The following is a 27,820-nucleotide window of genomic DNA, read 5'->3' on the forward strand; positions in this document are numbered from 1 at the left end:
GGCTGAAGGCGGTGCTAAACCGCTGAGCCACTCAGGCTGCCCTCCAATGCTTTTTCTGCATCTATTGAGAATATACGGTTCTTATTCTTTCTTTTATTAATGTCGTGTATCATGTTGTGTTGATTAATTTGCAAATAGAACCACCCCTGCAGCCCAGGAATAAATCCCACTTGATCATGGTGAGTAAGACTTTAGATGTTCTGTGGGATTCTATTTGTCAGTATCTGGTTGAGAATTTTTACATCCATGCTCATCAGGGATATTGGCCTATAATTCTCCTTTTTAGTGGGGTCTTTGGTTTTGGAATCAAGGTAATGCTGGCCTTGAAGAAGCAGTTTGGGAGCTTTCTTTCCATTTCTATTTTTTTGAATAATTTGAGAAGACTAGGTATTACCTCTTATTTAAGTGTAGAATTTCCCTGAGAAGACATCTGGACCCAGACTTTGTGTGTTGGGAGGTTTTTGATTACTGGTTCAACTTCTTTCCTTGTTATGGGTCTATTTAAATTTTCTATTTCTTCCTGTTTCAGCCTTGGTAGTTTGTATATTTCTAGGAATTTGTCCATTTCTTCTAGATTGCCCAATTTGTTAGGATATAATTTTTCATAATAGTCTCTTAAATTGTTTGTATTTCTGTGGTATTGGTTGCAATATCTCCTATTTCATTTGTGATTTTATTTATTTGGGTCATTTCTCTTTTCTTTTTGATAAGTCTGGCTAGGGGGTTATCAATTTTATTAATTATTTCAAAGAACCAGCTCTTAGGTCCAGTGATCTGTTCTACTATTTTGTTTGTTTGTTTCTATATCATTTATTTCTGCTCTACTCTGTATTATTTCCCTTCTTCTGCTGGCTTTAGACTTCATTCACTGTTCCTTTTCTAGCTCCCTTAGGAGTAAGGTTAGTTTGTGTATTTGAGACTTTTCTTGCTTCTTGAAGTAGGCCTGAATTGCTATATATTTTCCTCTCAGGACTGTCTTTGCTGCAACCCAAAGGTTTTGAACCATCTTGTTTTCATATTCACTTGCTTCCATGTATTATTTTATTTCTTCTTTAATTTCTTGGTTAATCCACTCATTCTTTAGTAGGATGTTCTTTAACTTCCATGGATTTTCAGTACTTCCAATTTTTTTCTTGTGGTTGATTTCAAGTTTCATTGTATTTTGGTTGAAAAATATGCATGGTATTATCTCAGTGTTTTTGTACTTGTGGAGGGCTGATTTGTGACCTAATATGTGATCTATTCTGGAGAATGTTCCGTGTACAGTCAAAAAGAATGTGTATTCTGCTGCTTTAGGATGAGATGTTCTGAACAGATCTGTGAAGTCCATCTGGTTCAGTGTATCATTTAAAGCCAAGTTTCCTTGCTCATTTTCTGCTTAGATGATCTATCCATTGCAATAAGTCCCCTACTATTATTGTATTATTATCAATAAGTATCTGTATATTTGTTATTAATTGATTCATATATTTCAGTGCTCCCAAGTTGTGGACATAAATATTTACAAGTGTTAGATTTTCTTGATGGATAGATCCCTTAATTATGATACAGTGTCCTTCTTCATCTCTTGTTATAGTCTTTGGTTTAAAATCTACTTTGTCTGATATAAGTATGGCTACTCTGGCTGTTTTTAAATAGCCATTAGCATGACAGAGTGTTCTCCATCCCCTCACTTTCAATCTGCAGTTTTCTAAAATGAGTCTCCTGTAAGTAGCATATAGATGAGTCTTGTTGTTTTTTTTTTAAATCCATTCTGATACCCTATGTCTTTTGATTGAAGCACTTAGTCCATTTATACTCAGAGTGATTATTGAGAGATATGAATTTAGTGCCATTGTGTTATCTGTAGAGTTGGTGTTTCTGGTGGCATTCTCTGTTCCTTTCTAGTCTTTGTTGCTTTTGGTCTTTTTTCCCCATTCAGAGTCCCCTTTAATATTTCCTGCCGGGCTGGTTTACTGGTCATGAACTCCTTTAATTTTTCTTTGTCTGGGAAACTCTTTATGTCTCCTACTATTCTGAATAACAGCCTTGCTGAAAAAAAGTATTCTTGGCTGTATATTTTCCCCCATTCAGTATGGTGAATATACCATGCCACTCTCTTCCTGCTTGCCAAGTTTCTGTGGACAGATCTGCTGTGGACCTGATCTGTCTTCCCTTATAGGTTAAGGACTTTTTCTCCCTTGCTGCTTTCAGTATTCTTTCCTCATCTATGTATTTTGTAAATTTGACTATATGTCTTGGTGATGGCTGGCTTTTGATTAACTTAATGGGAGTTCTCAGGATGCCTGGGTGGCTCAGCAGGTTGAGCGTATGCATTTGGCTCAGGGCATGATCCCAGGGTCCCAGGATCAAATCCTGCATCAGGTTCCCTGCATGGAGCCTGCTTCTACCTCTGCCTGTGTCTCTACCTCTCTCTGTGTGTCCCTCATGAATAAATACATAAAATCTTTAAAAAAAAATAATGGGAGTTCTCTGTGCTTCTTGGATTTTGATGCCTGTTTTTCTTCTCCAGATTAGGGAATTTTTCAGCTATAATTTGCTCAAATAAATTTTCTGCCCCTTTTCTCTTTCTTCGTCTTCTGGGACTCCTGAAGACTCCTGAGATGATATGAACGTTAATATGTTTTAAGTAGTTGCTGAGTTCCCTAAGTCAACATTTATGATCCAATACTTTTCTTTCCCTCTTCTTCTTAGCACAAATGTTGGTTGAGCTCTGTGACCTTGAAAATCTTTCTAATCCTGATTCTTTTTTTTTTTTTAAGATTTTATTTGTTTATTCATGAGAGACCCAGAGAGAGAGAGGCAGAGATACAGGCAGATGGAGAAGCAGGTTCCATGCAAGGAGCCTGACGTGGGACTCTATCCCGGGACCCCAGGATCATGCCCTGAGCGGGAGGCAGATGCTCAACCACTGAGTCACCCAGGCGTCCCTCTAATCCTGATTCTAAGGAAAACATGTCAAACCTAAGCCAAGATCATGGGACTGAAGTTGTCAAATGCTATCATTATAGCACAAACTCTGGGATAGTCACCCTTGAAAGAGAACCAGATGTTCTTCATTGTCTCTGACACTGTCTTAAATCATTGGTACCCAGTGAAATATGCCAAGTTGGAATAGGAGATTTTTCAGAGATCACCAGAAGGGATCACCAGTTTTGCAGATCTTACACTGCCTTGGGACTAGCCCAGTGAGAACTGGCTGAGCCTATGGGCAGAGGAGTATGTGGATGACCACAAAAGGGCTTCAGGTGAGCCCCTAATGACTCTGGAGTCCAGGTGGGACTACGATCCAAGGAGCCCTTTAAAGTATCCCATCAAGGGCCATATATTGGAAGAAATTTCTTTTTTTATAATTTTATTTTTTTAAGATTTATTTATTTATTTATGAGAAACACAGAGAGAGAGAAAGAGAGAGAGAGAGGGGAGAGAGAGAGAGAGGCAGAGGGAGAAGCAGGTTCCATGCAGGGAGCCCGATGTGGGACTCGAACCACTGAGCCACCCAGGCTGCCCTGGAAGAAATTTCTTCTACCAACCTGCCTGCTTTAAGACAAAACAAAGCAATTATTATTTCCTTCATTTTGGAAATTAGTGAGAGACATCTAAAATCGCCCTTTGGGGGTCTGAATCTGCAACAGATGTCCAGGGTTATCAGCTTCGGCTGATGTCTTGCCAGGCAGGATGAAAAGCGAAAAGCACTTCAAATTTTAGTTGCAGTGTGGCCTGATCTAAGCCTTTGTATAATTTCTCATAGATTTTTGGCCAATAGGGCTCACTTTCTTCCCTCCCTCCTGGGTCCCTTGAACTGGGAATCTCTTCATAGGACAAGTCTAATACATTTTACTGGATTAATTGGGACTCAGTTTTGCTCCCCATGTATTTAAATGCACAGTCTCCAGAGTCAGCCCAACATGGCTGTCCAGCCATCTGGACAAGTCACTCACCTTTCAGAGTTCCACTTTCTCCTTTGGTGCAGTGATGATAATAATGCCCACCAAACAGGGCTGTGTTACATAATTAATTGAACACTATGGGTAAAGTCCTTAGCAGAGTGCACACGGCTCAAAGTGAGTGCTTCAACATTTCTGTTGGCAATCAATATTAGTAGGATTAATGAAGTCTCCCTTGGCTCATTAAGGGCTGAGCAGAGCCTGCTCCGAATTATTGGTGATTTTTTTTTCCACCGTGCGTTTTTGGATTTCCTACCTGCTGGTGTCCCTGAGGAAGAGGAAATGGAAGACATGCAGTCAGATGGAAGCCGGCCAACATCGTTCCAGTGAAATCCTTGCCCCATCCTTGTACCTTCAGATTTCTCTGGAACAAGTCAGCCACTAGCCAGCATATGGATGATTAAGGGGCTGTGGGTGTGAACTCTTTAGGAAAGTCAGGAAGAGGAGGAGCTGGGGAGAGGTGAACTGTGGGCTTCACAACGCAGGCTGCTATTCAGACCACAACCTCTCTGGGACCTGCGGTCTAGAAGACGGGAAAAAGGATGAGCATGCTGGAAGACCCAGCCCAGCCAGACCTTGAAAGCTGCAGAGGGTGAGTGGCCCATTCCTCTAGCTTTCGATGCCAGTGAGAAGAGAAAGGCAAGGGTTCTCTCCCTTTGGAGGGGAAGCTATGAAGGATGACTCTGCCTGGGACAGAAGTCAAGAGACATGAGCTCTGCTCTTGCCTGGTTGCTAGAAAGCTGTGCAACCTTGGGCAAGTCACCAGACCTCTCTGGGCCTGTTTTCACATCTGGAAAATCAGGAATTGGCCTAGTCAGAGTAATGACAATATCTAGCATTTGTACAGTACTTACCAGTTGCGCTTCCCAAATAGCATCTCATTTGATCCTCATAGCAGCCCTTGTTGGAAGGATGCCTGTCACATGTTGCAGATGAGCAAACTATAGCACAGTCAGGCTAGTGATTCAGTTAGGGCAAAGCAAGCCTGGACCTAAACTCCTGGTCCCTGAGGATAATTCTGGCCTCCGGGGAGCACGTTGTTCCCCTAGACCTCTGCAATCTGAAGATTCCTGGCTTCTTGCAAGGACTTCCGTCTCCTTTTCTCCCCCATGCCCTCCCTCCCTCCTTCCAGCCAGCTGTTCCAGCCTCTTCTCCACCAGCTTCCCAGAATTTCTTCTCCTTCTGCAGCCCCAAAACACTAACGTTTCTGAGAAGAGGGAGGTGAACACCAGATACCCTGTCCCCACTCTCCCCGGGTTAGTGTTTACACACAGTCTCATTTTCCAGAGTTCTCTCTGCATTGTGGAATGCCTTCCTGTGGGTCCCAAGAGGTGAAGTAAGTGGGGCTGTTTAACCTTCAAGGGTGAGCCTGGACCAGCCGGCAGGGGTCGCAAACATCCAGGGTGCTGGTTAAATGCTCAGATTCCTGGGTCCCATTGCAAAGTTGGTGAGTCAGAGTGGGCATTTTAGCAAGCTCTCCCTGTTTCTGATCGGCACATATCACAGCTTGGGAGCTGCTCCTCTTCTGGATACTGCACCGTTGGGACAGCAGAGTATGGTTGACAGATTTCTTGATAGTGAACTATCCTTGTATATGTGGAAAAAGTCCTTCCTGATAAAGGTGGATTACTATTTTTTAAAGTAAATTCCAGGATTTAGTTGGTTATATTTTAGTTGGAGTGTTGGATCTCTATAAGTTACACTTGTCTAGAATTTTCCTTTTTTGTACACTAACTTCATTGGGATTGAGTAATGCTAGCTTTGTAAAATAAATTGGGAGTCTTACCATTATTATTATTTTTTTTTAGACAGCATGGGAAATGCAGTCAATGATAGTGTAACGACGTTGCCTGGGAAGAGGTGGCTACACTTGTGAGCACAGCATAACTAGAGTTACATCTGAAACTAATGCAACATTGTGTGTCAACCATAGCCCCTCCCAAAAAAATGTTTTAAGAATGAAAAAAATAAATAAATAAGGAGAAAAAATCACCAATCAAAAGCCCCAAAATACAAAATTTGCAGCACTCAGTAGATCACGGAAAGGACGCTTGTTTATAGTATGAGAGCTGAAACAGGAAGGCAGAGGGTCACTTTGTTTGATCTCAGCTGCGAACGTGTATGTACATCAGGCAGCTCAAATTTATCACTGCTTTGTTCATGTCCATAATGTCTGGGAAAATGCTGCAAGTTTGGGGGTTACTAATAAGTTTTAACAAATAAGTGAGTTCACGAATATGAGATCAACAAACAATGAGCAATGAGGATCGACTGCAGTTAAGTCATTTAAGGTTATATTGAACTCATGGGATACAAAGCCACTCTCTCAGAGGAACGTTTATAAATCCTCACTCACAGCTTCAAGTTTGGTCTGTTGGGTTCTGATGCCACAGAGAGTGGTATCCTCATTTATCACTATCACCTCTGTTCAGGTCATTGCATAGTTAAGCTTGTTTGTGAGGGTGCTAGTTAGCTGATACCCTGGGGACATCAAAGAATATGCCCTGGACTCAGGGAGTCAAGACTCAAGGTCTGAATCCTGGTGTGGCTTGTACTAGAAGTGTTGAAGCAGAGGGTGGCGTCTCTGGGACACGGTGGAGAACACGCTGGCCTCGGATTTGAATTCTCTCTCTCCCTTTCTCACTGGCTGAATAAATTTCGCTAAAATACTCAGCTGCTCTGAATCTATTTCCTCCCTATAAAACATCATGACTCACCAGGCTATGAGACCAAATGAAGTAGGGGGTGGGAAATATTTGGAAAACAGTAAAGAGCTGTTGGAATGCAAAGTGGGGAAGTAATGTCATCATGTTACTTGCATTCCCAGAGTTTGCCACTCTCTGATCTTATGCCCACAATCTGGGCTCCATCTCATGGGACCCTATGATTCCAGAACCTAAAGACACATGAGGCCAGGCTAGCTGATGCCAGATGGAAGAAAGAGACAGGGACTTAGGGACTTAAAGAAGCAATCTTGCAGAGGCTTGCATCCCACAGGCGAAGCTGATCCAACCCATGGAAGGCCCGAGGCCATAGTGAGAAGAAGGCACAGGTCCTGGAACCACCAGGAGCCCTTGACCACCTCAAACCCATAAACCTGTCTCCTTTTCTCCCAGCACCATGAGTACCGAGGAAGATGCCAAGTGGCTTCAGTGGGTGACACACCAGTTTGAGACCATTGCGGAAAAAGACAGGGAGATCAACCTGCAACAATTCAAAACAGCCCTGAATGTCAAAGAGGCAAGTGTCTACTCTGGAAGTGGGGCCCTGCATTCATAAAGGAAGGGCAATCTGGCTCTCAGGGACACAGCACCTCGCTAGGAGGGAAAGATGGCTCCCTGGGCGTCCTCAGGGCTTATGGCCCCACCCTGATCAGGATCAGAGAATGTTTCTGTGTCTGCTGCTCATGCTCTTCCATCCCTCTGGTGGCCACGCCTCCTGGGATCTTCAGCACGACATGTGAAGTTAGGTATCAGTAGCTCACCAGATTTTTTCTTTTTAAGATTTTATTTATTTATTCATGAGAGACACAGAGAGGCAGAGACACAGGCAGAGGGAGAAGCAGGCTCCATGAAGGGAGCCTGATGCGGGACTTGATCCCAGGACCCCAGGATCATGACCCAATCCAAAGGCAGTTGCTCAACCACTGAGCCTCCCAGGTGCCCCTTGCCAGATCTTAAGAAATATATTTGGCCTCATATTTTCCACCAGCCTCATGGGCAGAGTGGATGCTGTGATGTCCATAAGCCTCCTTCCAAGAAATAAGTTTCTTGATGATTTGTATACACGAAACTCCCACACCATTCCCAAGGGAAAGAGAGAGAGAGAAAGAAAAAGAAAGAGCAAGCCTTAAGTGTAGGCCACAGGCAGCCTAAACAATGAGTACAGGGATGATCCCAGTATTCAAGTACCATCTGCCCTCTAAGAGCTACCTTCCTGATTTCCTTGGCCCTTGTGGTCATCCCAAGGGGATAAGACAGGACCTGGAAGGAGCCTGCAGACGCAGCCCTCTGACCCTTTTCACATGCTGAGGGGTCTGGACTGCATGGCTGATGAGGGTGACGGCGTGCAGGGGACACAGAGCCTGTATAAATGACCAAGTTGAGAACTAGCAGGGGGCCAGAGGCCCAGACACAAGCCCATCCTTCTCCTGGGATCTGAATAGTTCTTCCACGGGAGTCCAAACTTGCTCTGGGCAAGCAGGATGGGCCGTGGACACCACCTCCTGGTGTGGCCAAGTGGTAAATCACACCGTGTGTGCAAGCCCCGGGGTCCTGCCTCGAGCCCACCACCCCAGGGCGCATGCGCACACCCCCTGCATGACCTCTAATCCAGGCCCCACAGCCAGCTGGTGCCTGTCTCCTGTCTTCTCCCCGCCACAGTCCTTCTTTGCAGAGAGATTCTTCACCCTGTTTGACTCCGATGGAAGTGGCACCATCACCCTCCAGGAGCTGCTGGAGGCGCTGACCCTGCTCATCCACGGCAACCCCATGGACAAACTCAAATTCCTCTTCCAGGTGTACGACGTTGATGGTAAGGACTCTGGAGGTGTCCTGTTTTTAATCTTTCCAGGAATGCCTTACTCTTCATAGAGGTTGCACTGTTTTACCTTCCCACCAGCCATGCACAAGGTTCCAATTTCTCCACATCCTTGCCACACTTGCTATTTGTTTTTTGTTTGTTTGTTTGTTTTTTAACAGTAGCCATCCTAGTGGGTATGAAGTGGTAACTCAAGTGTATTTAGAGCATCACTTTCTGTGGCTGCGTCCTATTCCACAATATTGACATATGCGACCCTGTGTCCTGTGTCCCACGCAGCACAGCCTCGGACTTAAGATCTCTGACTTGGAGGTCAGGCTGCCAAAGTTCAGATCTCAGCTCCACCACTTTTTAATAACCATGGAGCCTCTGGCAAGTCACTTAACTCCTTTGTGCCTCAGTTTCTTTACCTATTACATGCGAATAATGGTTATAAAAGTGTACACTCATGAGGCTGATAGGATTAAGTTAACTTATGTAGATTCAGAACAGTGCTCAGCACACCTTTATAGGTGTCACCTGTTATTTAGTACTATTTATTCAAGCAAACTGGAGAATTTCATTGTCTCCCTTTCCCAGCACTCTTTCTTTCTTTCTCTTTCTTTTCTTTTCTTTCTTTTCTTTTCTTTCTTTTCTTTTCTTTCTTCTTTCTTTCCATTATAAATGACACTGCTATGAATGTCCTGCTTTCAAATCTTTGGCTGCTCTATGGCATCAGGCATCTCTGACGGCCTGGAATCATCAGAAGAAGAGGTATTGCAGTGAGAAAGAGGCACCCAGTGAGACTGGACAGGTCTCCAAGGTTTGGAGTCTCGGTTTGGAGTCTCAGTTTGGTGTCTCAGCCTCAGCCACAGGGAGCCACTGAAGAGTGTTGAGCAGAGAAGTCACTGGGCTGGATTTGCATCCTGAAAAGCTCTACCTAGCTGCAGGCCTGCTCCCAGGGAAGGGCCCTCTGGCTTATGGGGTTTCTTTACCTCCCGGTCCTACCTGATTCAATCTAGCCAGACCTCATTCCTGGAACCCACTCCTCAAATTGACCTCCTTCCCCTGGTACATAGGCAGTTGGCCATACCTGCTACCTAAACATCTTCCTCCCAGTCTCCATGGGACAGTCCTCACTGACTGCCTTCTGACCACCAAGCTTTGGTCACTCCCGAGAGGTTGGTTTGTGACAGGAGAAGCAGCACACTCACCTTCTCCTTGCAGACAGTGGAGGGGAGGAAGGCAGGGAAGAGCAGGAGATGTATAACTAGAGGGCATTCCCTTCCAGTGGCTTCTGTTTTCTTTGACAGCCAGGCAGGGATTGGATGCGCATAGAGGTGAGAAGTGGTCCTTGCAGACAATACAAGAGTGATCTCACTAGGAATACAGGAGAAGGTTGGTAGGCAAGTTGAAGGCCTTGCTGTGGCTGGGGATCAAAGCTTCCTGCTCTCTTGGGTGCTTTTCTGCAAAAATGTTCTATTAGCTGCCCTGGTGCAGGAAGGGAGAGAACAGGTGGCTAGATTCACTCAGGGATGGGATATGTTTAGGTTGCTGGAATAGGATAGCGGGACAAGGGAGAGGAATGTGTGTATGAGAATAATAGTGAAGAGGAATCCTGGATTTGAAATTAGCCAATGAGTGAATAAAGCTGGACCACTGAGAGGATATGAAGGGAGCTGGGGAGGAACTGGAGCTCTGGCTGCAGTTAGAAACCTGTTGCGTGCTGGCTCTTAACCAGGCGAGCTGAAGGACAGGACATGTGATGGGAGAGTGGTACGTTCGACTCTTCCCTGTCATGTGATTACGGACTTTGGCTTGGGCCTTCATGGTGATCACGGTACCAATACGACTTTCCATGTATATGCAACTACCTTTTTCCAGATACTGCAATAAGTGCTTTATAATTATCAATTGTCCTTGAGCCAGTTCTTTTTTTTTTTTTTTCTTGAGCCAGTTCTGAAAGGGACGAATTATTATCTCCATTTTATAGATGAGCAAAGTAAGGTTCACTTCCATAGGACTTACAGCCCACCATCAGTTAGTAAGGGGCAGAAACAGGAAGCTACCTCAAGTGTGTCCGCACCAAATCACGCCAAGAACTCATTAATCACAGGCTCTGCTGCTTATGAAGAATGGAAATATATACAAAAACAAAACAAAACAAAACAAAAAAACCCGCCCCCAATCTCATCTCAGTGGGTAGATTTGGCTTCCTTTTCCCATCACACCCTCATGTGCATGTAAGGTCACATGGCCAGACGTGGGTACCCAGCTCTGACCTCTCAGGACAACATGGAAGAGCAAATTCTGCTACAAGCTGGAGAACAAAAGGGAACTTCCTTCACCACCAACCCATGTACAATTTGCCTCTGGATAATTGAGGCTCTAGGCACCTAGCTCCTTACAGATTAATCAAGCAAAAATGTTCTCTTCTGTGCAGATGGTCTTGGAAGCTCAGTACTTAGAAAGGAGGCTGCAGATTCTGGAGAAAGGCATGCACTAAGATTCTCCATGTTTGGGCAGGAGTTTATCTCTGCTGAGCAGGACAGTAGGGAGCCACGCAACGTTTCTGAGCCAAGGATGACATTGTGTACTTTGCCTGGTCTATACCCCAAAAGGGACTTGGTTGGCAGAAAACCGGAGGTGGGCGCATAGGGAAGGTTCACCACCCCACGCAAAGGCTGGGCACGGCAGGGAGGGGTCTGCAGGTACAGAGTGGGGCCCAGCACAAGTCCTCACTCGGCTGCATCCCCACTTGGGACAGGCAGCGGCTCCATCGACGCGGACGAGCTGCGCACCGTGCTGCGGTCGTGCATGCGCGAGAGCGCCATCTCGCTGCCCGACGAGAAGCTGGACCAGCTGACGCTGGCGCTCTTCGAGTCGGCCGACAAGGACTGCAACGGCGCCATCACCTTCGACGAGCTGCGGGACGAGCTGCAGCGCTTCCCCGGGGTCATGGAGAACCTGACCATCAGGTGCGGCTCTGCGTCCCGCGTGGGTACCGCCCGCGTGCAGGTGCCGCTCCAGCTGCGCAGGCTGGTCTGAACGCTCGGGGATCCCTCAGCCCAGCCCCGCCCCTCCGCAGCCTGCCTGGCCCCGCCCCGCCCCGCCCCACCCCGCCCCGCAACAGCCCGCCTAGCCCCGCCCCTCCGCAGCCTGCCCGGCCCCGCCCATCCCGCATGGCCCCGCCCATTCCCACCCCTCCTGTCCTGCTTGGCCCCGCCCAGCCCCGCAGCAGCCTGCCTGGACCCGCCCACCTCCCCGCCTATCCTGATTGGCCCCGCCCAGCCTCGCCCCTCCGCAGCCGGCCCGGCCCCGCCCACCAGCCCCCTCCCGTCCTGCTTGGCCCCGCCCAGCCCCGCCCCGCAGCAGCCTGCCTGGCCCCGCCCCCTCCCCGCCTATCCGGATTGGCCCCGCCCAGCCCCGCCCCTCCGCGGCCGGCCCGGCCCCGCCCACCAGCCCCCTCCTGTCCTGCTTGGCCCCGCCCAGCCCCGCCCCGCAGCAGCCTGCCTGGCCCCGCCCCCTCCCCGCCTATCCGGATTGGCCCCGCCCAGCCCAGCCCCTCCGCAGCCTGCCTGGCCCCGCCCACCCAGCCCCTCCGCGTTGCTCAGCCCCGCCAAACCCCCTGCCTCGCCCTCCCCGCCCAGCCCTGCCCCTCTTCATCCTGCCTGGCTCCGCCCACCAGCCCCTCCTATCCGATTGGCCCTGCCCAGCCCCGCCCCGCTGTAGCCTGCCTGGCCCCGCCCACCCAGCCCCTCCGCGTCCTGCTCAGCCCCGCCCAGCCCCGCCCCGCAGCAGCCTGCCTGGCTCCGCCCACCAGCCCCTCCTATCCTGATTGGCCCCGCCCAGCCCCGCCCCTCCGCAGCCGGCCCGGCCCCGCCCACCAGCCCCCTCCCGTCCTGCTTGGCCCCGCCCAGCCCCGCCCCGCAGCAGCCTGCCTGGCCCCGCCCCCTCCCCGCCTATCCGGATTGGCCCCGCCCAGCCCCGCCCCTCCGCAGCCTGCCTGGCCCCGCCCACCCAGCCCCTCCGCGTTGCTCAGCCCCGCCAAACCCCCTGCCTCGCCCTCCCCGCCCAGCCCTGCCCCTCTTCATCCTGCCTGGCTCCGCCCACCAGCCCCTCCTATCCGATTGGCCCTGCCCAGCCCCGCCCCGCTGTAGCCTGCCTGGCCCCGCCCACCCAGCCCCTCCGCGTTGCTCAGCCCCGCCAAACCCCCTGCCTCGCCCTCCCCGCCCAGCCCTGCCCCTCTTCATCCTGCCTGGCTCCGCCCACCAGCCCCTCCTATCCGATTGGCCCCGCCCAGCCCCGCCCCGCTGTAGCCTGCCTGGCCCCGCCCACCCAGCCCCTCCGCGTCCTGCTCAGCCCCGCCAAAACCCCTGCCTCGCCCTCCCCGCCCAGCCCCGCCCCGCAGCAGCCTGCCTGGACCCGCCCCCCTCCCCGCCTATCTTGATTGGCCCCGCCCATCCCCGCCCCGCTGTAGCCTGCCTGGCCCCGCCCACCCAGCCCCTCCGCGTCCAGCTCAGCCCCGCCCAGCCCCGCCCCGCAGCCGCCTGCCCTGCCCGGCAGCATCCTGCCTGCCCAGGTCCATCCAGCCTGACCCGCTTTCTCAGAGGGGACAAAGGTCTGTAGTGCGGGGCAACTGTTGTCAAGCCTCCGTTTTCAGTGTCTTTTCAGAATCAACTTCACAGTGTTAAGCACCCACTATTGGCTGGGCATTTTTACGAATAGACCCGTGCATTTTATAGCAACGCCCAAAAGGAAATTAGTCACGTCACCTAAAGGAGCTTATCTAGGATCACACAAATAATTAGCAAAGGCACACACTTATTCAACGTGGTCGGGCAGGCACGGCTGATTTATAGGTAATGTCTATAATGCCGATAAGCAGACGCATAAACTAGAGGGGCACTAAACAGGTAAGGGCTGCGGAGAAAATAAAATAGAGGGTAACAACACACCTAAGTTTGACTCCAAGCCCTCGCGGTTGATTCTTTCGGTGTGTTAGCTCACTTGTGGGTTATCCACCACAACATATCTCAGATTCTTCCATTCTTTCTTTCTTTTTTTTTTTTAGATTTTATTTTTTTTAATTTTTATTTATTTATGATAGTCACACACAGAGAGAGAGAGAGAGAGGCAGAGACACAGGCAGAGGGAGAAGCAGGCTCCATGCACCGGGAGCCCGACGTGGGACTCGATCCCGGGTCTCCAGGATCGCGCCCTGGGCCAAAGGCAGGTGCTAAACCGCTGCGCCACCCAGGGATCCCTCTTTCTTTTTTTTTAAGATTTTATTTATTTATTCAAGACAGACACAGAGAGAGAGAGAGAGGGGCAGAGACACAGGCAGAGGGAGAAGCAGGCTCCATGCAGGGAGCCCGATGCGGGACTCGATCCCGGGTCTCCGGGGTCACGCCCTGGGTCGAAGGCGGCGCTAAACCGCTGGGCCTTGGGGGCTGCCCTCTTCCATCCTTTCGGATCACTCCCCCCTCTCCTTGGTTGGCAAGTAAAGGAGGTAATAAGAACGGCGGCGGATGCAGCGTCAGACAGGTGGGAGTTCCATCTCGGCCTTGCCGAGCTGTGTGACCCTGGGCCAGTGGCTTGGCCTCTCTGTTCCCGGGTGTACCGGGAAGCCGGCCGGCTTGCCACGAGGCCCCGGAGAGTGGGTGGAAGGCAGCGGGCGTGGGGTGCCTCGGTGCCCCCGGGGCCCGTTCCCCTCCGCAGCTGCCCTGAGCACAGCCGGTCCCTTGCAGTGCTGCCCACTGGCTGACGCCCCCCGCCGCCCCGCGCCGCGCGCGCGCTCTGACCTGGGCCTACTGGCACAACCACCGCAGCCACCTGCTCTGCCTGGCGGCCTTCGCGGGCCTCCACCTGCTGCTCTTCGCGCTGGCGGCCAGCGAGCACCGGGCCCGGGGCGCCAGCGTCATGGTGGCCAAGGGCTGCGGCCAGTGCCTCAACCTCGACGGCAGCTTCATCGCGGTAGGACTCCGCGGGCAGGATGCCCAGAGGTGGCCGGGGTGGGGTGGGGAGAGTGGGGATGCTGATGTAGGTTCCTCAGGGCCGCAGGGACCCACACGTGGACTCCTGGAGCACCAGGGCGGGAGGGCGCCTCGGAAGGTCAACACTCGGTGGACACTGAGGCCCAGAGAGGGGCAGTGACTTGTCCGTGGTCACACAGCCTGTAAAACACAGCAGGCATTTTTGTGCAATTACTATGGACATTCAGGGGGTGCTAAGCCCTTCCCATCTGATGTTCACAACATCCTGCGGTGACCCCAGGGGGAGATGGGCAGCTTCTGTGCAGGGCGCCCAGCAGATGGAGTCCGGGATAAGAGCCCTTGAGTGACAGGCTAATGCGTCCGAATATGATGCTCTGGGCCAGGGAGCGAGGTCTCCAAGCATCTTTTGATTGTGTGCTCCTATAATTAAAACAGCGAAAAACCCTTCCAATGACACAACATATTTCCTTCGGATGATGTGCATGCCCTATTATCAGTAGCCGTCAGACGCGGGGCACGCGGTAACTATCAGGCAAGAATCATCCTTAATGATCAGGGATGTACATCTCTAGTCCACATACTCTTCTTGATAATGTCAGCCTCTTGTGTGGGTTTTATTTTTATCCTCAGACCTGGCTACATACCAAGGGTTAGAGACCCATGACTCATTTGCTTGGTCACTTGAGTTATTAACACTGCTTTGAATCAGCGCTTCCTCTGCAGGGAAACTCCTTGAGCTACTTGTCCTTTCTGAGAGAGGCAGTTTAGCTTGGCTAAAATCAGACAATGAAAAAAAAAATTAAAAAAATAAAATAAAATAAAATCAGACAACGTCATCACCAAGTCCACATATCTGGGCTCACATATGTTAAAGCAAATGAGCAAGGAGGGCCTTGGAAAAACCCGGTGTTCCTCCAGGACACCTCGAGAACTAGACATAACAGGTGCTGGGCTGACGTACAGATATATGAGGGTCCACCCTGTGGACACAATGTGCTTCTCGTGGGTTTAGGTACAAGTAACACCTGCAGTCATCCTGTAACCTGTTCTCATCCTGCCACAGTTCCCGGAGACTGTGCTTTGGACACCCTCAGCTCTGGACTTAGGGGAGCAGGGAAGGCTTGGGGGGGCAGGGGAGCTGGTGAAGGGACCGGTTCAGGAAGCACAGCCAGCTCAGAGGGAGGCAGGGAGACAGCTGCTGGGGAAGGGGGAGTGGGGGGTTTGGGAGAGAGCCAGGGGGTCTCTCTGCTGCTGTGTCCTGCCAGGTGCTGATGCTCAGGCGCTGCCTGACATGGCTGCGGGCCACGTGGCTGGCTCAGGTCCTGCCGCTGGATCAGAACATCCAGTTCCACCAGTTCGTGGGCTATGTGGTGATTGTGCTCTCCCTCGTACACACCGTGGCCCACATCGTGAACTTCGGTGAGTGGCCTGGGGCTGCGGGAGGGGCCCTGGATGAGCCTTTCACAAACCCCCAGCCCTGGACACAGGGCACAGGCCCTGTGTGTCCTGCAGACCCGGTTGGGGGTGGGGGGATCGGTATCCCGCCTAAGCCGGTGGTCTGGAGGGAAGTCCCTACCTGTGGGGGGAATCTGGTGGGGAGCCCTGGGGCCCTCAGAGGAAAGGCGGACAGGGAAGAGCTTGTCTTGCATTTGTCTCCAGCGCTCCAGGCTCAGGCCGAGGCCAGCCCCTTCCAGTTTTGGGAACTGCTGCTCACGACGAGGCCTGGCATTGGCTGGATCCACGGCTTGGCCTCCCCGACCGGTGTGGCACTACTGCTGCTACTGCTTCTCATGTTTGCCTGCTCCAGCTCCTGCATCAGAAGGAGCGGCCACTTTGAGGTGTCCATCCTTGCCCTTTGCTATCCCAGGCTGGGCTCCCATCATTTCATGCTGCATCCCCTCTCATTTACTGCAGATCCCAGGAAGTGCCCGGGCTACTCTGCACATCACATGCCTGTGCCTTGGGTTCTGCCCTTGGGTTGTAGTGTATGTCTGCCGAGTGGAAGCTGTGTTGTTCTGGAAGACTCTGCCTTTTTGCTGGCGTGCCCACCCTCACCCCCTCCCCGCCCAGTTGGATTAAAGCTTCCTCATCTATCAAGTGAACCTATAATTCTCTACCTATGAAGTTATTTTAGGCATTAAATGAGATAACATATGCAAAGCCACTGACTATTCCCCTGGCACGCAGATGCTCCAGACACTTCCCCATGTGTAGTGTCCTCAAGATGCAGGAGGTCACAGATTTGGTTTGGAGCCCCCTGGACTGATCTGGTCACATCAGATAGTCGTTTTCAGAGCCCCAGCAGCAGTGCTTTGAGGGGAGAACCCGCATCCTTATTTGACCAACGAGAAGTCTGACACTCAGACCAGTGATTGCCCGGCCCACGCTCCTCCCACTTGCTCAGGCACTCAGACTCCGGCTCTGCCCTTTCTTCTCCATGCCCAGGAAATTACCGTCTTTCTTTTCTTGCTCCCCCCACCCACCCACCCAAAAGGGTCAGTGTGATGGGGACATTGATGCTCTTGAGCCCTTCAGCCAGGATATCCCTAGGCAGATGTTTCAGATGTTTGGTGCAAGCACCAGGAACCCTTCTATTATCCCGGGGCCAAGCCCCCAGAATAAAGAAGCACCAGAGCTTCCCATCCCCAGCCTCCTACCCAGCCCTGTCCCCAGGAGAGGGTGTTTGACCAAGGCTCTGTCTGGGTGCCGCCCTGGCTTTGAGGATGGCCCTGAGCCCTGGCCCTGTTCCACCCTCCCCCGTCTTGAGCTCTGCAAGCTTACTACTACCACTCCCCCCCCCCACCCACAGGTGTTCTACTGGACCCATCTGTCCTACCTTCCCATGTGGATTCTGCTCATTCTGCATGGGCCCAACTTCTGGAAGTGGCTGCTGGTCCCTGGCACCCTGTTCTTCCTAGAGAAGATCATCGGGCTAGCGGTGTCCCGCATGGCAGCCCTGTGCATCGTGGAAGTCAATCTGCTTCCCTCCAAGGTGCAAAGGGGAGCTGCAGGTGGTGGGGCGCAGCAGCTGGGTGCCCTGTTAGACCCCCAAGGAAGTAGGGACTAGTGTAGCCAAGCCCCTGTGCAGTGGAGGAGACAAGCAAAGCCCAGGATCTGGTCTAGCCTTCAGGGGTGATGCTTCAGGCGGAGGAATGACAGGATCCTGCTGCTCACGAAGCATATATGAAGAGCCTGTAAGTTGCCAGCCCTGTGCTAGGTGACGGAAACACAGAGACAGCTCAGGCACCGTCCTGCTTGGCCCTGGCATTATAGGGCAGGGCTGTGTTGTTGAGAGTAGAGCATCAGGTGGTACAAAACTATCCTTGAGAGGTCAGAGAGGGCTCCAGAAGGAGGAAGGAGATGCCCCAGCAGGGTTCTGAGAGACGAGCAGGGGTTCCTTGGCTAGACAAGACAAGGAAGGGTGCTGCTGGGAGAAGGAACAGCACCAGCAAAGGCACCGAGTTGTGGGAGGGTATACCGCATTTGGGGCCTGTGGGTAATTTGGCATAGCTGGAGCCAAGGTGCCAGGGAGAAGGTGTGGGTGGGGCCTGGGGGACCGAGGCTCCTTGCCCTACAGGCAACGGGGAGCCCCTGAGCAGGCTGGGAGAGGGTGCTATTAAGTGGGTTTGTGTTGCAGCTAGATTTCTGCAGTCACTATTTGGGAGGCTGCTGCACATGTGCAAATGAGAACTCGTGAGGGCCTTGACCTTGAAGGGGGCTGTGGAGTGGGGGTGGGGGCATATCACAGAAGGACTCAAGAGGTAACTGGCTACACTTGGGGGTGGGAGGTGTCTGAGTGACTGGGCCTTTTATGGAAAAAGGAAAGGCACTGCCAGGTGGGCTCACCTCTGGGCAGCTGAGCACGAGGACACGGATAGTGAGGTGCTTTATATCGAGCTCTGGCCTCAGCTCGCCGTGATTAGATTCACATCCCATGGTTTCCTAGCTGGCAGCCTTGAGCAAGCTCCTTAGCCATTCTGAGCCTTAGCTTCTCATCTGTAACGTGGAGAGAGAATGGCATCCGTCTCAGAGAATGGCTGTGAGGACCAGAGATCACACTTCCTTTTTTTTTTTTTTTTTTTTAAGATTTTATTTATTAGACAGGGAGAGAACACAAGAGGGAGAGTGGGAGAGGGGACAGCAGGATCCCCGCTGAGCAGGGAACCAATGTGGGATTCCATCCCAGGACCCTGGGATCATGACCTGAGCTGAAGGCAGATGCTTAACCCATAGAGCCACCCAGGCGCCTGAGATCACACTTTCTGTGCTTCACACAGCTCTGCCAACAGTGAGTGCTCAGCATATTGAAGCCGTTCTCCCAGGGGAGGTGCCATTAGTGGTTGGAATACCATCCAAATACTACAGAAGTTCCAAGCAAGGGGCCAGAGCAGTCAGGGGCTTTACAGAGAAGGACCCACTAACAGCGGTGTTCACACCATAAGAAGTGGGATCAAGCCACGAGCCTCACTTCAGACACATCTCAGCTCTCCCTTCCTCTGCTCATCGCCCACCCCCTGGCTGGCGGATGTGCTACAGGGGGAGCCCCACTCACAGGCAAGAAGGGTCTCACGTCCAACGCTGGCCTGCCTTGTGGTGGAGGAGGATGGCTCGGGCCTCTGCCCTCTTGCCCAGTAGGCCCCTGGCAGCTTTGGACCTGCAGGGATGACACGGATGACCCTGACCTTCTTCTCTCCCCAGGTCACCCATCTCCTCATCAAGAGGCCCCCTCTCTTCCACTACAGGCCGGGCGACTACTTGTACCTGAACATCCCCACCATCGCACGCTACGAGTGGCACCCCTTCACCATCAGCAGCGCTCCAGAGCAGAAAGGTATGCCCTCCCCCCAACTCGCTCTGCAGATGGTAATTTTCCGAGTTCTCCTGGTTGTCAAGCACAGGCTGGAGACCAGGAACACAGAAGCGAGTAAGACCAGAGACCCAAAGCCACCCTCCAAGAACTCCCTCCAAAACCGGGAAGCAGTTGCCCAAACTCTTACTGAGTGGGGAGGTCAGGGCTGTCGTGAGGATCCCATGAAGGCCGGGCATGGTTGGGTAGGTTACAAGGCTCCACAGACCCGGTGGTATAGCAGCCGAACTCTGAAGGGTTGGTTGGAGTTTACGAGATAGAGAAGGAGATGGGGGAGGAGACAGAGCGAGATGCATAAGCAGCAGCATGGAAACCTGGGAACCATTTCTCTCTGGCTCCCCAACACCCACAGAACTGCGGACCCCCCTTCGCCCAGCAGACCTCTGGCCCCCCAGTCATGTGTGTGTCTTCCTTCTGGTCCTGGGCTGTTGGTGAGGCCAGCCCCTGGCCCTCTGCCCTCTTCCTAGGCCAGAGATTGGTCTTTCCACTTAGGTGGTCCTTCTGGCAGGGAATGCCCTACGTGGCCTTCGAGAGCAAGACCCTTGCTTGACTTCATGAGGGGGTAAAGGGTCCTGGTTGCCTGTTTTCTCTCACCCATCCTTATGAAAAGCTCTAATTCCACTCAGGATGCCTCCCAGCCCCAACGTGTCGAGACCCCTGGGCCAGCTCCCACATTTCAGGGTGAGACCCCAGGCAAGGGTTCCCCATGTGAGGCTGCACAACACCCGCCCTGGAGCCACCTGAGTGGTGGCTCGGATGTACAACGGGGCAAAGGTGGGAGTGGTGGCGGGAGAAGGAAGCTTATTTTCTTCCTATCTTTCATCCCTGTTCTGTTTCTCAAGAAGATCTACGCTCGCAGAAAATTCAGATAGTATAGAAATAGGTACAGAAGAAAATGAAAATCCCTCATAATAATTCCATCCAAAGAAAGCCGCTGTCCATCTTTTGGTGAGCAGTCTTCTAGATCCGTCTTTATATTTCTACGTGGCTCGTTGGCGTAGAGATAGTTTTGCATACACGGGGTCACACTGTTCACTCTGTTGTGCAGTCCACTTTTTCTCCATGAATGGTACGTCATGAAGGTCTTCGCAAGTCAGTTCTTTTAAAAAAAAAAGAACTTTTCCTTATGTAGCTGCATAGTATTCCAGTGTATTGACATGAGTGTGATTACAATGACTGTGTGCACTCCGTGGAGGTGCCCTTGATTGGACCCGTTCTTCAGGGGGTTTCTTCAGGGTCTCAGCTTGGAATCAGCCTGGCTCCCGGGCCCCAAGTCTTGTGCAGTGAACTGAGTGAGTCCCTGTGAGGGCTGGTACGTACCCCAACTCTGTTTACGGAGCTGGTTTCCAGAAACCGAGAGGGGACTCAGGTTGCCAGTGGTGGCTGATTGAATTCCACCAGCGTTTTAGGGAGGCCTCCTACCTGGAGTTGCTGTGTGGGGCACTTCAGAGTGCATTTATGTAAACAAGGCACAGTCCCCCACCCCCACCCCCAGCCCCGCACTTGTCCCACCAAGTGGACGAGGCCTCAGAGAACCCACTGAAATTTAGCATCCTCTTCAATTGTGAATGCAGACAGGTTTTCAGTGGCCACGTAGTTCCTGCTGGATCTTGTCGTTCCGTGTGTTGATAGGCACATGTGTTCTTAGATCATGTGTTTGGGGTTTTTTGTTGTTGTTGTTTTGTTTTTGCGAACACACATGGTTTTGCGATTTCTCTGTATGCTACTTGGTGTATTTAAAAATCTTACTCTGGGGGCACCTGGGTGGTTCAGTGATTGAGCATCTGCCTTCAGCTCAGGGCGTGATCCCCGGGTCCTGGGATCGACTCCCTCATCAGGCTCCCCACAGGGAGCCTGCTTCTCCCTCTGCCTGTGTCTCTGCCATTCTCTCTCTGTCGCTCATGAATAAATAAAATAAAATAATAATAATAAATAAAATAAAAATAAAATCTTTAAAATTAAAAAAAAAAAAAAACCTTACTCTGAGAAGGAATTTCTCTGTTGTAATCATGGAATGGCCAAAAGAGTCTATGGTTTAAAATTTTTAAAAAAGGGCAAGAATGGGCAGCCCCGGTGGCTCAGCAGTTTAGCGCCTGCCTCGGCCCAGGGCGTGATCCTGGAGACCCGGGATCGAGTCCCACATCGGGCTCCCTGCATAGAGTCTGCTTCTCCCTCTGCCTCTCTCTCTCTCTCTCTCTCTCTCTAATAAATAAATAAAATCTTTAAAAAATAAAATAAAATAAAAAGGGCAAGAATGCCCAAGCAGGAGATCCCCTTGGGGGGCCTCCTTGCTCTAATGCTGTGGCTTCTCTCCAGTGCCCTTCAGCAGAGGGGTAGCTACACCGCCTCTCTGCCCAGCTTTCCATTCAGCGGAGAACCTGAACAAGCACCTGTTTTGTCCCAGGCACTGGGCACAATGAAAGCCATTGGTCCCACCCCAAACTGAGCACCTCCAGGGTGCAGAGCCATTGACAAGCATCTGGTTGAATGTGGGAGGGAATGGTCTCTGCCTTGGGGAGACCCTGGCCCAGTGATGAAGGAGGCGGGGACACTCTGACCCCGCCTTAGCAGAGGAGACTGAACCCTTACTCTGTAGGTTTAAGTTGGCTTCCTAGAGAAAGACTACAGTGTTTGCACCTGAGAGATGAGATTTCCAGCTCCCGTGGCTGTGACCCCTACTGTGGGCCTAAGCAAGGACATTCAGTCTGGGGCTTGAGCAGTTCATGCCCAGCTCCAACTCCTCAGGTGAGACAGGCTGGCTCCATGCTGGAGGCCAGCACCCAACCCCCAACCCCCTGCCCGTCTCTTGCTCAGACACCATCTGGCTACACATCCGGTCTGAAGGTCAATGGACCAACAGGCTGTATGAGTCCTTCAAGACATCATGCCCCATGGACTGTGACCCCAAACCACTGTCAAGGAGTTTGAAGATGAAGAGGAGCCAGAGGAGGCCAGAGGTAGGTCGCTTTGGGGGAGGAAGGGTCCACCGTGGAGAGAAACCCAACAGGGACTATGTTGCTGTCTTCTCAGCTGGTGAGCATCCATCATTGAGCAACTGCTGTATACGCTGACTGGATGGCCGCACAGGGGGTGAGGCGGCTATGAACTAACTATGTGATCCAAGAGCCTGACCATCCCAGTACACGAGTCCCGTGTACTCTATTAGAAGCCAGGGGGACGTTGGAAAGAGATCCGAAAAACCCACCTCCATGTCTTTGCTCCAGCACATTCTGACTGTTAGGCCTGGCACATCCTTTTGCCTCACCGAGCTTTAGCTTATTCATCAATGAACTGGAGGTGGTCCCCCTCCTTGGCCTCCGTTTCTTACACGATTCTTTTAAGGATCGGTGATAGAATAATGCATGTAAAGTACTGAGCTGATCGGACAGCATGGTCCACGTGGACCCTCATCATCACCATTAACAGCATCAGCGGCGGCATCGTTATCTTTTGAACCCCAACGAAACCCACAAAGCTGCCAAGTTGCCAGTGTTCAAAATGGATACAGGCCCTGGGAGGTTTGGGAAGAATACAGCAAGGTCACAGTAAGGACAGACGGAGGAGGCTGAAGGTACCTGGACACAGAGCTGGTAGACAGTCCTGCTCGCCTGGGAGGCATGTTAATATGGGGAAGCTCTGGCCAAGGTCAAAGAGAAGATGCCCCAGGTCCAGCTCAGCCCTTGTGGAATTTAAAGTCCAGGGGAGACCAGAGGCAGGCATCCCTCTAGAAAGACGCCAAGAGCAAAGCTTTGGGAAAAATTAAAGGGTAGGTGGAAACAAGCAGGGTGTTCTCTGCTTTTAATCTGGGGAAGAAGGAAGCTGGCTTGTCAAACCAGGTGAGACCTACACCTGAATCAGCGGGTAGATATGTTAAAGGCTCTGTTTCTTTGGGACCTTCGGGACCACCACCAAAGAATAAGTTAGCACAGTCTTGCTGGCAGGCAGTCTGGCCACACGAGTCGGCATCTTAAATATGCCTACCCACTGGCCCGGCCATTCCATCCTTAGGGCTTTGTCCTAAAAAGCTAATTGGACAGTTGCACAGGAAGTATGTTAATCACCTTGTTCATTCATTCATCTAACTAACATTTAGTGAGCGTAGCACTTCCAGTTTTCCAAGTACTAGTCTAGATGCCGGAGATACATCAGTAAGCAAAACGAACGCAGTCCCTGGAGACTCTCTACCTTCTGGAGAGAGAGAGAGACAATAAACAAACAATATACATGCATAATGTGCCAAGTGATAATAAATGCTACGAAGCAAAATAAATCAGGGTAAAGGGATAGAGACAGGAGAGGTGCTATTTTATATATGCTGGTTGTTCACAGTAATGAGAAAGTGGGAATGATCAAAATGCCCAACCAACAGGGGTATAGCTAAATAAATTACTGATCACCCTTATCATGGAATAGTAAGTCCCTAAAAATATTATGTAAATGTATATGCATTAGCATGGAAAGCTAGTCAAGATGTACTAAGTGGAAAAGACAGATTACAAAGAAATATATTTCATTTATGTAAATGTGTGTGTGTGTGTGTGTGTGTGTGTGTAAGTATGGAAGGACATAGAAAAATGTTTAGAGAAGCTATTCTACTTTATTCAGGGTACTTTTTGCTTTATTCTTTCAAGTCCTGTAACATGTGAATCTTTAAAAACCACGTGTACTGGGGCACCTGGATGGCTCAGTAGTTGAGCGTCTGCCTTTGGCTCAGGTCGTGATCCTGGGTCCCGGGATCGAGTCCCACATTGGACTCCCTGCAGGGAGCCTGATTCTCCCTCTGCCTGTGTCTCTGCCTCTCTCTGTGTCTCTCATGAATAAATAAGTAAAATCTTTAAAAATAAAAAAAAGAACTAACATGTACTAATTTCATGATTTAAGTAATAAAGCAACTTCCATTTCGAAACCAGAGTTTGGAGCACCAGCACATCCATTCGGGAACCTCGGTACAGGGAGCGGTGGCCTACAGCAAGGATGTCACTGTGGAACTGACATCCTACAGGCCCAAGGGAACCCCACAGCAGGGGGACCAAGGCCTAGTATCCACGGCGGTGACAAAGGAAGGGGCTCAGGCACGGTGGAGAGCCATAGCCGAGCCAGGCCAGGTAAGGCTGCGGAGACGGGGGCTGGAGAGGGGGAGAGCCCATGTTTGTCTTCCCATGGGTGGCAAGTCCTTGGAACCCAGAGGAGAGGTCCTTATGGGCAGGCCACACCAGGAAGCACTGCACATTATTATGTGGTGCCCCTGCACCCGAGCATGGGTGTGCCCCTCCCATAACTATTGCCATAGTCGCACCCTATTGAGATGAGACTATTGCCTGCCTACCTGGCCTCTCTCTTTCCTCCCCAGCATCACTTTAAACTGAATTGTATTAAAAGGATGCTTGAGCTTGCTGTCTTTAATGGGAAGTTAGTAGCATGTGCTGTAATCAAGATAACTTGAAAAGTAAAATCAATAAAAACCAGTGTTACTAAGTTCTTTCCAGATGTTTCTGCCTGCTAGTGCTCTGAGTCTGAAGCTGGACTCCACTGCTTCTCCCTTTTCTCTCTCTCTCTCAGACTCTCGTGCTCTTTTTTCTCTCTCTTGCTTTTGAAAAAGAGAAGAAAAAAAAAAAGGGGTGGGGCTGGTAAATGTTACGTGTCAGATTGCTAACCATGACGTGGGCTTTCCCCTTGCAATCAGAAGGCTTAAAGAGAACAGAAAGGAGAATAGCCCTTGTCCGGTGTACCTCCTACACCGCTAGTTCAAGTCTGACACCTCCTCTGCAAGGACGCAGCATGCAGGGGCCCCCAAACAAAGAAGCAACGTGTTGTCATGCGATGAGCACTGGACAGTCAGCAAGAGACCCAGGCTCTACCCTGAGCATTTTGGGAACTTGGGCAAGTCATTCTCAACACTGTCAAGCTGGGTTCCTCTTTGGCGAAGTGGGGGATTACTCTGGATCATTGTGAAGGTCACCCCTAACTCTGCCTCCCAGCACCAGACAGAGAGTTATCCCAGGCCCCTGCAGCCTGTTTGGGAGGATCTGCTTCCTTCAACTTCTGGAAGGAAGTGCACTGACCTCCCAAATGCAGTCTGCCAAGTGCCCAGGCCCGGAAAGGAGGCCTGCTCCCTGCTCTCGGTGGCTCCCGTCAGGAAGCCCAGGACAGAGTGCCAGGGGCAGGGTGAAGCTGTGAGCCAGGCCAGCCACTGGCTTTTCTGCCTGGTGCAGCTGGGCACAGCTATAAGGAGGAACAGATGCTTCAGCTGAGCTGGGTTCTGAAGGATGCACAGGGATCTGTCAGCTGCGGAAGAGGAAAGGGTCTTTAAGCCAAGTGGGGGCGGGGAGAAAGTTATGGGAGTGGCTGGAGACTGGGGGGAGTGAGTATTCATTCTCCAGTCACCCCTTGAAGCTGACTTGCATTGGACCACAAGAGCCAATTGTTAGATTTTCAGGAGCCTTGAGAGCCAATTATTAGACACAGTCATTACGGTGGAAGCCACGATGGCAGTATTTACACCAGAAATCTCTGGACACTACCAGTCAGGATTTTGGTGTCGTCTTCTTTTTCTGAGGAGTCAGTTTGCCAGCACGCCACTGATCTTCTCCCTCAAAAGGACTCCAAGCTCCCTGGAATGCTTGGGGCAGGAAAAGCAATTCCCTTTTTGTACAGTTGCCCAGAGTGGCAAGGGCTGGATTGCCTCTGAGAATGACTTGATGCGCCCGTTCCCAGAGGCCCACAGCTCTCTGCTCCCCACAGGTCTCTGAGAAGTCCTCTGAGAACCACCTGTTTTGTAACATCAAGGTAAGAGGCTCCCATGGCTGAGCATGACCAAGGACCCTGCTTCAACCAGAGGAAGAGAAGCCTCTGCTTACAGAGAGGGCTTGCTGTGACCCCAGGGACCCCAATTCCTCAAGTCCCCAGGTGTCCAGAGAAGGGGACCAAACCTGTGCCCTCGCAGGTGCTGGGTCCCACCCTCCCTAGTTCTGCCTTCTGACATTCCAGGGCTCTTCCAGACTTGACCTCTGAGCCCTACAGTGGGAGCCACTTAGGCTTGGGCTGCAGCCCAGGAGGGCTGCTGAAGCCTTGGGGTCCGGCTCTCCCCAGGCACCCAGCCCTCTCTCCTCCAATGCTCTCCCGTCCACAGTGCTACATTGACGGCCCTTACGGAACCCCCACCCGCAGGATCTTTGCCTCTGAGCATGCAGTGCTCATCGGCGCGGGCATTGGCATCACCCCCTTTGCTTCCATCCTGCAGAGCATCATGTACAGGTGGGCGGACAGGCTGCCACCCCTGCCTGCATCCTAGGGAGCCCCCCTTCTCCCCTCACCCTTGTTCCCATCTTCTCTCCTTTCACCCTTTCTTCTCTTTCTTGCTCTGGCCTTCCTCCCTCTCTCTTTTGGCTCTCAATCCTCCCCTTCCTCATAGGGTGGGCCCTGCTACCCTGCCCTTTCCCCCCATCCCCTGCATTGTTCTTTGGGGTCCTGAGAAGACTCACTCATCGCCTCCCCTCAGGCACCAGAAGAGGAAGAACATTTGCCCCAGCTGCCAGCACTCCTGGATGGATAGCGCCCAGGATGAGGACATGAAGCTCCACAAGGTGAGTGCCACCTCCTACAGGCAGGCCTCTAGGACCCTCTCCCCTGGAAGAGTAAGCTCTCCTGTGCAGATGCAGGGGAGGGACGGATGGAACAACTGGTCCCTATGCTTCCCTTAACACCCCATGTTCTCCTCGTGCCTCCCAAGTGTCCAGGCCTCCCCTTGCACCTCTGAGAGGCAGCCTGGGCCCTGAAGATGGAGTCCCAGTAAAGACCTTCGGAGCCTGCAAGTCAGACAGCTGGGATCCGGTTATAGCCGTGATGTGTACTAGCCATCACCTGCTGGTAGTTTTAAAAATGAAAACGTTTGCCTTCTGAAAATTCATTATTTTGTATAGGCCACTTAAAAGAGCTTCTCAAAAAAAGAATTATTATTCTTCTGGCTTCTTCCTAAGCTTAATAGTTGAGGACACTGCTTACTATGAACATTAGGTTATTGCAGAAAATCCTGACCTGACAGTCAGGAACCTGGGTCCTGATCCCATGCTGCTCTGTGACCTGGGCAAGGTTCCTACCTCTGCAAGTCTGTGTCACCATCTGTTAAATGGGGATGATAATGCGTGTCCTGCCAACACCAGGGCGTCATCCAGGTGCTGAGGATCACAGACGTGAGCATGCTATGAATGAGGCTGGCTCACTCTGAACAGAAGGGCCCCTCTCCCCAGGTGGACTTCATGTGGATCAACCGAGACCAGAGATCTTTCGAGTGGTTTGTGAGCCTGCTGACCAAACTGGAGATGGACCAGGCCGAGATATCACAAGAGGGTAGGAAAGGAACCGGGCCTGAGGAAGATGGCAGCAGGGCGGGGCTCAGGGTCTTTGTAAGAGGGTGTTTAGATTATTCCATTTCTATCAAAAATGGGAGGGAGAGAGGAATGCTTTTTCTTTCCCCACTAAAATGTAACATGTGT

The 27,820-nt window shown here is 51.4% G+C and overlaps 1 protein-coding gene across 4 annotated transcripts in view; it reads left to right on the forward strand.

The window, feature by feature from the left end:
• NOX5 (NADPH oxidase 5) overlaps nt 1-27,820 on the forward strand; it is a 108,018-nt gene that overhangs the window by 67,306 nt on the left and 12,892 nt on the right. For 2 of the 4 annotated variants that reach the window (XR_012022861.1, XM_072809377.1), the window contains exons 3-16: nt 7,064-7,187; nt 8,330-8,480; nt 11,233-11,443; nt 14,216-14,441; nt 15,727-15,880; nt 16,121-16,299; nt 17,271-17,453; nt 19,160-19,292; nt 22,143-22,285; nt 24,239-24,433; nt 26,070-26,114; nt 26,458-26,582; nt 26,827-26,911; nt 27,575-27,674. Coding sequence is in view for 3 of the 4 variants with exons in the window: in XM_072809377.1 (XP_072665478.1) it covers nt 7,064-7,187; nt 8,330-8,480; nt 11,233-11,443; nt 14,216-14,441; nt 15,727-15,880; nt 16,121-16,299; nt 17,271-17,453; nt 19,160-19,292; nt 22,143-22,285; nt 24,239-24,433; nt 26,070-26,114; nt 26,458-26,582; nt 26,827-26,911; nt 27,575-27,674 (2,054 nt within the window). In the remaining variant the exon portion in view is untranslated. Of the gene's footprint in view, nt 1-4,037; nt 4,540-7,063; nt 7,188-8,329; nt 8,481-10,986; nt 11,112-11,232; nt 11,444-14,215; nt 14,442-15,726; nt 15,881-16,120; nt 16,300-17,270; nt 17,454-19,159; nt 19,293-22,142; nt 22,286-24,238; nt 24,434-26,069; nt 26,115-26,457; nt 26,583-26,826; nt 26,912-27,574; nt 27,675-27,820 lie in introns of those variants that run through there. The other 2 variants (XM_072809378.1, XM_072809380.1) reach the window with 2 other exon arrangements.

Source organism: Canis lupus, chromosome 32 (genome assembly GCF_048164855.1).
Source record: "Canis lupus baileyi chromosome 32, mCanLup2.hap1, whole genome shotgun sequence".
NCBI classification, from domain to species: Eukaryota; Metazoa; Chordata; class Mammalia; order Carnivora; family Canidae; genus Canis; species Canis lupus.